A 13,556-nucleotide genomic window follows, 5' to 3' on the forward strand; every position below is an offset into this window, starting at 1 on the left:
ATTTCCTGCACAAGGTTTGGGTAAAGCAGGAGAATGATGTTAGCACATACTTTCTGAAGAAAGCAGCCAAAACCCAAATCATCCACCAGAGAATACTTTGACCATGTCGATTCCACAGGTTGGTTAGATTTCCGTAAAAGTGTTAAGATTTCATTCCAGTCTTTCTGTTCTCAGACATACAGATTTATCATCAGGCTAGGATCAATAAAACTTCTTCTAAAAGCTTATTTTGTTTGAAGGACTAAGGGAACAGGAACAGATGGATATAAAAGTGGACTCCTGTTTGGCAGAGGATAGAAACGACTACAGAGGACTGTCATCCTGCGAACTGCTTCCTGCTTGTAAAGGCCTTTCCACTTCTCAGTGGCAGGAACAGAAAGTAAGGGGTTGCATAAGAGACCAGAGCTCTATCACACCCTGATTTTTTCCTGTAATGAATTACAGATTTTTATTATCTTACCTTAACCTACATTGTTAGACTGTGAGCTTCATGAGAACACAGGACAAAGAATTAGTTGTCTTTATATTGCCTGTAACGTGTAACTGTACCAACAACAGTAAAACCATGTTGTGGCATCCTTAAGACAAGGACAGTGTTTGTACCACAGGGGCTTCTTGCTGCCCTGCACTTCTACTAGTCCATACAACTCTTTTGTATGAATTAGGAAAGAAGTACCCCTTTCTTAAGTTACTTTACTGCCATCTGTTGGAAAATTATTGTAATAAAATGCAGATCTTTAATGACTATGATACCTCCCTTCAGAGTTGTTCAGTATACAGCCTGCTCAGCTGTACATGGTAGCCCTGGGACCACCCCAGGAGTCCACTGGTCACCCAGTGGGCTGAGAAAATCGATGTTTGAGCAAATCTCAATTCATGAGTGGCACACCTGTGTCTTGGGAAACCAGATACTTATGCTAAGAACTGAAGCCTTACAGTAACCCTATGAAGTGGGGATTCTTAGAATCCCAGTTTTTCAGATGAGCAAGCTGAGGCATAGAGAGGTTAAATAATTGGCCCACGGTCTCATGTCTGTTAGGTGGCTGAGCTGGCATTTAAACGTAGCAGTGAGATTCCAGAGCCTAGGTTCTAAACCACAATAATATGCTCCTCTTGCAAACCTCTGTTAACCGCACTGGATGCAGAAGTTTCCAAGCCCCATTCTTTTTTTTATCTGAGCCCACTCTAGAGTAGTTTAGACATCTGCCCGTAAGTTCTTTGGATGAGTCTACAGCTGTGGTCTTTTTTAGGCTTTGGCAAAGGAAGAGATATTTGTGTTTTCTTCTGCCAGAATTTGTTTGTATTGAAGAAGGTGCTGTCCGTCCCTTCTTTATATTTCAGAATAACCCCTGGTTCTCTTACTGCTCTGTGGCTTTATTTCTTCCCACCAGTCTCCATCCTTGAATTGCAGGATGATCCACCCAAACTGCTACCAGCTGTGTAGTTTGTCCTAGTCTCTCACTCCTCAAGATTTCCCTCCCTTTGTAAAGGCTACTAGGATTTTATCCCCAGGACTACCCCTCCTTCCTTTTGTGTCTGTTCCTTTCTTTAATCCCACCTCTTCTTGAACACTTAATTGCTGTTCTCCCCTCCAACATCGCCTCTCATTTTCTCTCCAAATTATCTTACTATCTGATTTAGAAAGAAAGTGCCTCAGGGCAGGCATTGCCTTGTTATGTTGTGAAGCAGTGTCTAAAGTGCTCCATAAATTAGCATCTGTGGAGAGTTTTGTACATACTAATTATTATTATTGAAATACAAAAATGCTTTCTGAACCATGAGGAAGCATCCTACCACACTAGTCTAATTGCCTGTACATGTTTTTTAAAAAAGAAGAAAAAAGCCTCTCTTCCTGCCTTAGAGAACTATCAGATCCCAGAACAGCAGCCAGAATCTCAGGACTCGTTCAGGGCTGTTGTTTCAAAGCTTTTATATTTATTAAGAGAACCATGTTTGCAAGTTAGTATAAAATAAGATCCTGTTGGTCATGTGGACCTATTTGGGCAATTTATGCTGGTCAGAAGGGAGGGAATGACCCTGGAACCACTTGCCTTTGGTTTCCTTTGCCCCAGAATCTGTTATTTCCTTAGTGACATTTATGGATAAAGCCAACAGTATTCATTTCTCAGGGGGTTTAAAGTAAATTTCATTTATATCATATTTATGTTGATGTGTAGTGCCAGAGTGAATCAACATTTTTTATTAGCATTTTATAATGCAAATGGAGAGGCTTTTAAAACTGGCTGAATTTTAATGAAGACATGTATGTCAGAAAGACTCATTTACAGAACTATTGATCCTTCCCAATACTTGCTTTGAGAATATGCTTAAAAGAGTGGTTAGTGAGACAGTGTCTGTCTAAATATCTTACTTTAAAAATCTTTACATTAGAACTTTTTGGCCTGGTTTTCCTGAATGTAGGATTTAGTAAGTATATTTTGATTAATAATTTAATGAATGTTCTTTCTTGAAAGAAATGCTAGTCAGAATAAACTGAAATGATGCTAAAATTATCAATTGAAGTTACCTGTAAAATCTTCAATGGAAAATAGTGGTGTTTGTTTATTACTCATGTGAGTGTCCATGTCTGGTAAGACAGTATAATGATAGGGCCTTATTGCATTGTCCAACTGTGTATGGTCATAATTGACACATTGGATTATGCTTAAGATAGAATCATGGAGCATGGGATTGCTTTTTATCCTCACCCATACATTTTACTTTCTGCAGTATACCCTCCACCCTAAGACACAGTCTCTTCAGGCCAAATTGCTCTTTCTTATCTTCAGGCTTTTGATGGTTAACTGTAGAGCAAGTTGAATCGAAAAACAAGCCCAGCTCATTTTAGATTTTTAGATGATTAACTCACAGTGGGGGCTAGGTTGTGTCCTTTCCGGGGTACACAGTGTATCTTACTGCTCTAGAAGCAATGGACACTTTATGCCTTTAAAGATGAGACCCAGAGATACGCTGTCAGTGTGCTGTGTCGAGTTACAGGTTTCAAGCTGCACAAGAGCTGAGGATCATCTGTTTTACCGGTACTCAGCTCTAGCTATACATTAGAGCATCGTGGGGAGCTTTTTAAGAAAGGGCCAATGCTGGAGAGCTTTTTTAAAAAGCTCCAATGCTCATAAATAAGATTATGAGCAGTACAGAAAACAAAGTAGGACCACCTGACACTGTCATTGACTTTGAAGTATCTGCCCTGTAATAAAACTGAGTGTGACAGAGCCACCTTCAATGCCTTCCATGTTGTTCATATTGAGGAGAAACTTTACTGTCATTTGTGACAAAATTGTAGTGTTATTTTGGTTACATGGTAGGTGCACCCCCTACCCAAGCCAGGACTTGTTAGTTCAGTTTATGTGTGGGAAAAGCTTTTCAGTTGAAGCTTTAATTATCCCTACTAGACAGAATAGAACAGCTTAGCTCTTTCAGTTAAGCACTTATTAAGTCAGTTTTCCATGATGATAGTGAATTTTACTTGTCAAACATGGATACTTTAAAATTTTTAGATAAAGGGACAGAGAGCAGCAGTAAGTCATCATTCCCTTTGTAATTAGTGGGGGCAGAGGGGTAGGAAGAGATGCAAATATCATCAACATTTACTTAGAAACTACAGTGCGGTGACCCATTTGTTAGGCGTTAGAAATACAAAGGTTCATTCTATGCCTTTGAGAAATTTGTTACTTTTTAGTTAAGGAGATTGTGTGTGTGACTCTTGAGACTGATTTGTATTTTTGGTTTTTCTAAATATGAAGCTTAATAAATATACCCTAATTACCACTTCCACAAATATCCACGAGAAGGCAAACAATTAAGTCAAAATATATTTTAATATGTGTAAGTGTATGTGTTTATATGTTAATATACAATGTGTGTGTATTGTGAATGGTTACATACCGAGTGATGAGCTGAAGTGTGCTTATCCAAATGAGTAGCATAGACAAAAAAGTGCTACCTCACAGGAAATTGTGAGATTAAGTGAAACAGTTGATGTAAAATGCTTAGCACAGTGGTTGACACATAGTTAATGCTCAATAACTCATTATCCATGTATTTATTATTATACCACCACTACTATAGGAATTCAGAGGAAAATGAGGACTATGGGTTAAGGAGATCAGAGAAGGAGGAAAGCATAATTTAAGTAATGCATATTGCATCTATTTTATTTAAAATACTTTTGGTGTAAGACTCGAGTTGCTAATAGCAAATACTTTGGAAGGTATAATATAATATAAATACATACTAATGATATGGTCTCTTTTGTTTCAGGAACTTTATATTGCTGTAGGAATATCTGGAGCCATCCAACATTTAGCTGGGATGAAAGACAGCAAGGTAACTACACAACAGTAAAGATGCTAAGAGGAAAAGTTTTCATATTTTAAAACTTGGGTTTGACTGGTATGTTTCCATGTAGTTATAGTGTGTGTAGTGGAACCATTCACATGAACACAAATCTGGGAACTGAAAGATAAATAAGCTACTGTACCCTGCCTGAAGATGTACCATTGGTAGGAGAGGCAGTGCTATGTCATGGAAAGAGGTGTGAACCTGAATCCCAGCTCCACTGCCAACTTACCACGTGACATGTCCTATTGGTACCTCAGTTCTGTGTCTGCCAAATGCAGGTGTTGGGTGATGATCTCTAAGATCCCTTTCAGCTCTGACAATCTATGGATAGAAAATGTGGGGTGAAAACAACTTGATGAGGTTCTGACTTATCTAGTTTATGAGGTTCTGATGCCTGATTCTCTGTCTGCTTCACCCTAGTCCCCTAACGGTCCCACCCTCATACCTCAGCAAGGCCCCTCTTCTTGGGTTGTTACTAAATTGCGACTGACATGTTTTGGGTTGGAGTGTCTCAAAACCTCAGTAACTGTCAAAAATACAGTGTATAGAGGAAACACTTGATTTTAACTTGCTACTTGGACTCTATGTGTGATGACTCTGTGAACATATATTTCAGAATATGACACATTAATTCATGCATAACAATGCACAGTTTGAATTATGAATTTAGTCTTTTGTGAAGTCAGAGATGCTTCTGACACTCCTGCTTTTATCCATTCAGATGGAAGTTTGATATAAAAGGTAATAAAACTTTTAATAGGTTTAACTTCTAACTTGAAAAGATGCATGCACTACCTCCTTGTAACCGCTAAATGAATTGGCCCCAAATCAGTCAGATTTCACAGTTGGATGGCAGGTGTCTTTACTGAGCTCTGAAAACAGCAGTGCCAATGGGGAAAATGTTATTGCTGCATTAGAGGGAAAAAACCACTCCAACACCAGCAACCTTAAAAAATATTTTTAGCTGGGCCAGTTCAGACATATCTAGAATTCTGCTTCTCTAAAATAAAAGCCTCTACCTGCCTAGACGATCTTGATGAAAGTTCTCATTACATGCCAACAGGGCTGGATTGGGAGAAATGGACTAGATAGTCAAAGCAAAAAGAATAATTGAAGTAAGGAGACCAGTGTTGGGGAACAATCCATAAGAATAAACTTGAGCCAAGAATTTGTCTCTGCATCCCATCAACAAATATTTATTAAACATATGTACTTTGTACTAGATGCTGGAGATGCTCAAATGAAAAAGACATAGTCCCTGCCACCATCACTGTCTTGTGTGGGAGACACAGCAGTCTTAGGTTGTAATTTTGGTTAAGCTCTAAAATGGAATATTAAGTGATTGATTTAAATCCGATAGTTGCATTGCATATAAGCTGTAGTTTTAGTTAGCATTGTGGTCTAGTTGAAAGAATATGAAATTTGATGGAACTGTATACATATTAATATGGTTGAATACAGTCTGTGCTTTAAAAGGTCTGTAAGGAAGAAGAACATGCATTTATAAGGACATATTAAAAGAGCTCTAAGGTGCAAGTAAGATTTTATCATAGTTATTTACAGTTGATAATTCAGGAATATTCTTTTAGTAATCTGAAAAACTGTGAACAGCCCAAATCTTTTTTCTTAAATACTATAGTGGTTCCTTTCCCACAGTTACGTGCTCTTTCTTTAAAAATAACTTTTATATAGTGGGATGAAAAAGCTTTCAGATGATTGAACTGTCAGATGTTTGACTAGGTGGCCTCCAGGAAAATCATTAACCATCGTTAATTAAATAAATCTCTGCTAGTAGCTGTGAAGCAGGCTACATATTCCCAGAAGAGAAACACCTCGATGCAAATCAATGTCTGTGATTCAAAATGTTTGTCCTTGTGACTTTGGATTTGAGGCTCATATTGAAACCCTTGTTTATCGTCTCTGACCATACTTTAATATATATGGCATGTTTCTCTGGATCAGTAGTTACCTGGACTACAATGTGCGCCAGTTTCAGATATTTTGGAATATTCTGCCTCAGGGCCCCTCTAGGGGAATTACACATAATGTCACGTAGCCTATATTTTAAGTCAGACTATATCAAAATACTTTAAAAAGGTGTTCCAGCTGTTTTCATGAGACGGAGTAATAGGCAGGGAAGTACTTAATTTTACTTCTAGAGATTCACATTATTATGATCTTTTTATTTAAAATAACACCATGTTAGAGTCAAAACTCTAATTTTACTTTAATTGCAATGGTGTTAGAAGCATCTGTGGGGAATACCAAACTATTTGTAATTTATAAATAAATCTGTTGTTAATCGAATAATTGTGTAAACATAACACCTTTTTTAGTGACTGTTTCTCCTTAATCTGTTACTGATCTGTCATTATAACCTTTTACACTTAAAAATTTTATAGGAGATAAGAGGAACTTGTGGTAGTTTTTGTAGGAGATGTAGTAATTTACTTTATTACATTTATTGATATTTGCTGCATACATAAAGACTTAAACTTTTTTGTTTTAAAGTTCATCTTTACTTAACAGGCTGACTAGATAGTTAACTTTTCTATTCTCACATAGACCCAGAATAGTAATTTTAAAATACTAAATTGAATGCAGTACATGGAGGATAAATAGTGAGCTACAAAGCCTATTAGGATTAGGATATGGATTAGGAATTAGGATATGGATTTGTTGCTTTTTTTAAGTTGAAATCTAACATTTATAGTCACAAGTTTAAATGTATATACTTGTTAATAGGAGATAGAAAATACTAATCATTTTATAAGTGAAATAAGCTGAGGATTGACTCTAATATGTATCTCATGATGATTTTATAAAGTAGACTTCTAACTGTCTTATTGCATAAAACACTCCAAATATAAAATAAGTTAATTAATTTTTCATCCATGGTTTTCATTCAGTATATCTAAAATTTTTCGATGAACTGCAAAACTTTCCAGTTATATTTGGTTTGTTTGGTTTAAGTCAGATTATTGAGGTATAATTTATATACAGAAAATTTAAATTTTTTAGTACACTGCGCTTAATTTTTTTTGCATGGTAAAATACACATAAAATTTACCATCTTAACAATTTTTAAGTGTAAAATTAGATGTGTACACACTGTCAGTGGTATTAAATACATTCATAATGTTGTGCACCCATCACCACCATCCAACTCCAGAACTCTTTTCATATTGTAAAACTGGAACTCCATACCCATTAAACAGTAACGTCCCAGTCTCCCCCCACACTCTCCAGATCCTGGCAACCACAGTTCTATTTTTTGTCTCCATGATTTTGACTATTCTAAGTACATCTTTTAAGTAGAATCATCATTTGGTGTTTCTCTTTCTCTGACTGGCTTATTTCACTTAGCATAATGTCCTCAAGGTTAATCCATGCAGCATGTGTCAGAATTTCCTTCATTTTTAGGCTAATAATATTCCATTGTATGTACGCATCACATTTTGCTTATCCATTCATCCATCTACGGACACTCGGGTTGCTTCCAAGTTTTAGCCTTTGTGAGTAAGGGTGCTATGAACATGGGTGTACAAATGTGTTTTCAAGGCCCTGTTTTCAATTCTTTTGGGTATACATCCAGAAGTGGAATTGCTGGATCATATGGTAATTCTATTTTTAATTTTTTGAGGGACCTCCATAATGTTTTCCACAGCAACTGTACCAGTTTACATTCCCACCAACAATGCACAAGGGTTCCAATTTTTCCACACCCTTGTCAGCACTTGTCTGTTTTTTTGATAGTAGCCATCCTGATGGATCTGAGGTAGTATCTTATTGTAGTTTTGACTTGCATTTCCCTAATGATCAGTGATGTTGAGCATTTTTTCACGTGCTTATTGGCCATTTGTATATCTTCTTTGGAGAAGTGGCTATGGAAGTCATTCACCCAGTTTTTGAATCGGGCAGTTTGTTATTTTTGTTGTTGAGTTTAGTAGGTTTTTGAATATATTCTGTATATTAATCCTTTATCATGGGACTTCCTTGGTGACACAGTGGTTAAGAATCTGCCTGCCAATGCAGGGGACATGTGTTCGAGCCCTGGTCCGGGAAGCTCCCACAGGCCATGGAGCAACTAAGCCTGTGCACCACAACTACTGAGCCTGCGCTCTAGAGCCCGCGAGCCACAACTACTGAGCCCGCGTGCCACAGCTACTGAAGCCTGCGCGCCACAGCTACTGAAGCCTGCGCGCCTGGAGCCCATGCTCTGCAACAAGAGAAGCCACTGCAATGAGAAGCCCGTGCTCCACAGCGAAGAGTAGCCCCCGCTCACCACAACTAGAGAAAGCCCACATGCAGCAATGAAGACCCAACACAGCCAAAAACAAATTAATTAATTAATTTTAAAAAATCCTTTATCAGATATATGATTTGAAAATATTTTCTCCCATTCTCTGGATTACCTTTTTACTCTGTTGATAGTGCCTTTGGAGCCACAAAATTTTTAAATTTCCATGAAGTTCAATTTGTCTGTTTTCTTATTGCCTGTTATACCTTTGATGTCATATCCAAGAAATCATTACCAAAACCAACATCATGCAGCTCTTGCCCTATGTTTTTCATCTGAGAGTTTTGTAGTTTTAGGTCTAGTGTTTAAATCTTTGATCTGTTTTGAGTTAGTTTTTGTATATAGTGTTAGGTAAGGGGCCAACTTCATTTATTTGTATGTGGATATCCAGTTTTCCCAACACCGTTTTTGAAAAGGCTATCCTTTCCCCATTGAATGATCTTGACACCCTTGTCAAGAATCATTTGACCATATATGTGAGGGCTTATTCCTGGGCTCCCTCTTCATTGGTCCTGGGCTCCCTATTTCATTGGTCCTATTTAGGGTCCCTTGAGAGTCCATATGAATTTTAGGATGAGTTTTTCAATTTCTGCAAAAGTCACTGGAGGGACAGTTTTGATGGATATAGGATTATTGATCGACAGTTTTTTTCTTTTAGCACTTTGAATATATCAGCTTACTACCTTCTGGCCTCCAAAGTTTGTGATGGAAAATCTGCTGATAGTCTTATTGAGGATTCCTTGTGTGTAGCAAATCAATTCTCTCTTTCTGTTTTCAAGAGTCTCTTTTTATCTTCAGCTTTTGAAAGTGTGATTTTGTGTCTCAGTGTGGATCTCTGAATTCATCTTACTTGAAGTTTTTTGAGTTTCTTGGCTGTTTCTATTCATGTCTCTAATCAAATTATTTCTTTAAATATTCAGCCATTATTTCTTTAAATATTCTCTCTGCCCTCTTCTCTCTCTTCTCTTTCTGGGACTCCCACCATAGGTATTTTGGTTCTCTTAATGGTGGTCCACAGGTGCCTTAGGCTCTGTTCACTTTTCTTAAATCTTTTTTCTTTCTGTTCTTCAAGCTTGTTAATTTCCATCATCCTGTCTTCAGATTTGCTGATTCATTCTCCTGCATGATCAAGTCTGGCTTTGGATCCCTCTAGTGAATTTTTCATTTCAGTTTTTGGACTTTTCAGTTCCAGAATGTCTTTTTGGTTTCTTTTTGGGTTTTCTCTTTATCACTATTTCCATTTTGTTCACACATTGTTTTCTTGACCTCCTCATCTTCCTTTAGTTCTTTTAGCATCTGTAAGATGACTGTTTTAAAGTCTTTGTCTAGTAGGTCTGCCATCAGGTCTTTTTCAGGAACAGTTTCTGTTGATTTTTTTTTTTTTCCTTTGAATGGGCCATACTTTTTTGTTTCTTTGTATGCCTTGTGATTTTTTTATTGAAAACTGGATGCTTGAATCTAATAATGTGGTATCTCTGGAAATCAGGTTCTCCTTTTTCCCCAGGTCTGCTGGGGGTTTTGTTATTGTTTTTGCTTATTATTGTTCTTGTTTTTTTTGACTGTTGTAGGCTGTTTCTGTGCCAAGTATTAACCTGAGGTATAAACTTCCTGTCTTCTTGGGTCTTTTCAGAGCCTGTGCCTTTCCCTGGGCATGTGTGGTCACTTTGTAGTTTTCTCCTGATATGCATTTGCTTTTTTTTTTTTTTTAATAGTAGACTTTTTTTTTAAATTAATTAATTTATTTATTTAGTTAGTTAGTTATGGCTGTGTTGGATCTTTGTTTCTGTGCGAGGGCTTCCTCTAGTTGTGGCAAGCGGGGGCCACTCTTCATCGCGGTGCGCGGGCCTCTCACTATCGCGGCCTCTCTTGTTGTGGAGCGCAGGCTCAGTAATTGTGGCTCACGGGCCCATTTGCTCTGCGGCACGTGGGATCCTCCTGGACCAGGGCTCAAACCCGTGTCCCCTGCATTGGCAGGCAGATTCTCAACCACAGCGCCACCAGGGAAGGCCTGCATTTGCTTTTTAATGTCTGGCTTCCAAAAGGGGAAAAAGAGAAAAATGAAGAGCACTGATCCTTTAAATCTCCTGGAAATAACTTTGACTGGAGGGGGAAGGCATGAACAATGATGGTTAAGGTACAACAGCAGTAGCCACTGTCCTCTTTGCACCTTTGTGATCAGAAGCAGCATTCCATGATCAAAGCACAGATCCTCAATATTTGGAGAACAGGGTCCTTTTTGCCCACTCTGGCTCCTGTAAGCTGTGTGAAAGCTGCCCCAGGGACATGTGCACAGCTGCCTGCCACTAGGGCTGGGAGTTGGGGGGTGGGTAGCAACTATTTTGCTAAGAGCTACAGTTTACCATGCAAGTCTTCGCCTGGAAGTTGCAAACCTTTAATAGATTCCAAAGTTCCAAAATGGTTACATTAGAAAGATTCTGCCAGTTCAGTTGTAGTGTAGGTGAGGAGACAGATTCCCAATGCTTCCTACTTGGCTATCTTCCCAGAATCCTCTCCTCTGATTTGTTACTTACCTAAAACATTTTTTTTCATAAGTAAAAAAAGAACTTTAAAAAATAATGATTTAAAACCTTTTTAATACTGCAGTGGGCTAGTGGTGGGGGTGGGAGATAATCTTGTTATGTTCCAATCCAGAAATTTCTAAACTTACAACATTGGCATAAATTAATCAAACTAATCTTATTTGGTAGACATTTTTAAGAATACAAATTTGTTGTTAGGGAAGTTAGAATAGAACCATCAATCTGTGTGGTATGTTTTCTTATAAAGGCCAAACTCTTTCTTTTTGTTTCACAGACAATTGTGGCTATTAACAAAGACCCAGAAGCTCCAATTTTTCAAGTGGCAGATTATGGAATAGTTGCAGATTTATTTAAGGTAAGTTGGCCTTGAGAGTGATGGCTGTTACCTAGGTTGTCATCCAACAACCTCCAGGAGTTGGTCAGGGAGGAAGCTATTATAGGAAAACATTGTGTGTTTGTGTATCTGTGTCTGTCTGTGTATGTATATATTAATATACGCAATTTTGAACTACTTAAAGTGAAGAGTTGTTCTGCTTAATATATGATGTTATATAGAGCATTGTAACTTTCCCTTTAAGAAGTCCATATCATCTTTCAAACATCCACATGGCTCTTGGCATCTCATATGCCAAGTTAGTATACAGTGTGAAATGACTCAAGTAATTATAACCTAGAACCATATTTGGCAGGTACCTTAAAGAAATTCACATCGTAACCCCTCATTCAGAGATTTACTAGCGATGCTATAGCTTTTCATGGGATGAGTGGGCACTCAAGTCCACTTTATCTACTCAGCAAGTATGCTCTGCTTGCTGTGTTTGAGAGTCAAAGGCCTTCCTAACAGGGACAGCTGTAGAGAAGGACACTTATTTCCCACTCCTCACACTCTTCGTTTTTTTGAGTATTCTTTCTACCCTGCTACCACTCCTGTGTTTGCCCCCTCCGTGAGAGAATTACTTTAGTGATATTGTTGAGCACCTGATATTCATTTGGCCACATTTAAAGGTCATAGCTTATGCATGGACTGGCCTCTTTTTGTCCCTCAGGGCCTGTCTACTAGCTTCCAGGTTACCTTGTGCAGAAATCACTCGTGCAGGAATTGAGGCTCTGAAAGTAGCATCCAACCCTGGGTTTACTGGAGTGAGGAACCCCTCACATAGAAGTATAATGAGCTACTGTGGGCCTTAATGGAGAGGCTGCAACCTGAGAACAGAGCCAGGGGTGGTCTCCCCAGCAAGAGGATTGGCCCATTACCATGGCTTCTCCAGCACTGTTTATGATCCAGATGAACTAATGAGTGCACTTTGAGAGCACATCTGTATTTTGAAGTGTATGTTCATGCTCAGTGAAAGATGGGCCCTTCAAATGCTCATAATTATTCAGTAATGGTCCAGACTTCATGGAGAGACTAGAATTGGGGCTGTTATCCTGGGTCAGCATGGGGCAGCTTTCCCCATGGAACCCCCCCTCCCAAAAGAGCCTATATCTTGCATGGGAAAAATACACCCACTCTTCTGTGATCCTGGGGTTCTGTATCTGAAATTTAGGGTTTAGGTAGGTTAGCTGCTCCTGTGACCTGGCCTAACTATGTAAGAACAAACAGTGGCAGTCATTTGACCAAGATATCCCAGTGGGAGGAAAAGTTAGTATGAAAAAGATAAATGTTTTTGTATTTCTGTATAATAATACCTTTGTTCAAGTAGAAAGCATTTAGTTCCAGTGAGATACAGATAAAGGGATAAAGACCTTTTAATTTAAAAATGAAAGCAAACACTTTCTGAACCTTAACCATGTATCATGTTGATATGTTTGCAGACAGGCATCTACTGTAGTTACCTTTTATTTTTCCTCAAGAGAATATTTGAGTAAATCTATAAGTAATTTTGTTTATTTTAAGTTATGTTTTTCTGTCTGCTTGTGTACTGTATATTGCTACTCACATGTGGGGCATACTGGATAAAAGAATGAAGTGTTAGACAGTCGGAAATTTGTGATGTTCATACTGTGTGGGACACCATTGCATCTATCATTGCTACAAAGATGCTCCTGCCTCAAGGCAGGATATCACTGCTATCTTTGTAGCAATGATAGATGCAGTGGTGTCCCACACATTGTGCCTCTTGCGTTAAGGGCTACTCCCAGGTTTAACATGAGAGAGTGTATGTATCTGTATTGTATGTGTGTGTGTGTTTGTGCGCATGCACATGATCAAAGAGCTATCTCATTGAGAGTCCTAGGACAGTAAAAGTGGAAAGGGACCTCAAAGATCATCCAGTCAGCTGATTTCCAACCTGAGATTCTCAAGCTTTTTTTGGTGTTTTAAGAAGCGCACTTTTAAAAATTTTTTGAAAAATTTT

The 13,556-nt window shown here is 38.2% G+C and overlaps 1 protein-coding gene across 1 annotated transcript in view; it reads left to right on the forward strand.

Annotated features, from left to right (window-relative positions):
* The window catches only part of ETFA (electron transfer flavoprotein subunit alpha), an 85,343-nt gene that overhangs the window by 62,528 nt on the left and 9,259 nt on the right, over positions 1 to 13,556 (forward strand). Inside the window, exons 10-11 of the mRNA XM_068537238.1 lie at positions 4,279 to 4,344; positions 11,474 to 11,554. Of these exons, the coding sequence (XP_068393339.1) occupies positions 4,279 to 4,344; positions 11,474 to 11,554 (147 nt within the window). The remainder of the gene's footprint in view (positions 1 to 4,278; positions 4,345 to 11,473; positions 11,555 to 13,556) is intronic.

This window comes from Eschrichtius robustus, chromosome 1 (assembly GCF_028021215.1).
Source record: "Eschrichtius robustus isolate mEscRob2 chromosome 1, mEscRob2.pri, whole genome shotgun sequence".
NCBI classification, from domain to species: domain Eukaryota; kingdom Metazoa; phylum Chordata; class Mammalia; order Artiodactyla; family Eschrichtiidae; genus Eschrichtius; species Eschrichtius robustus.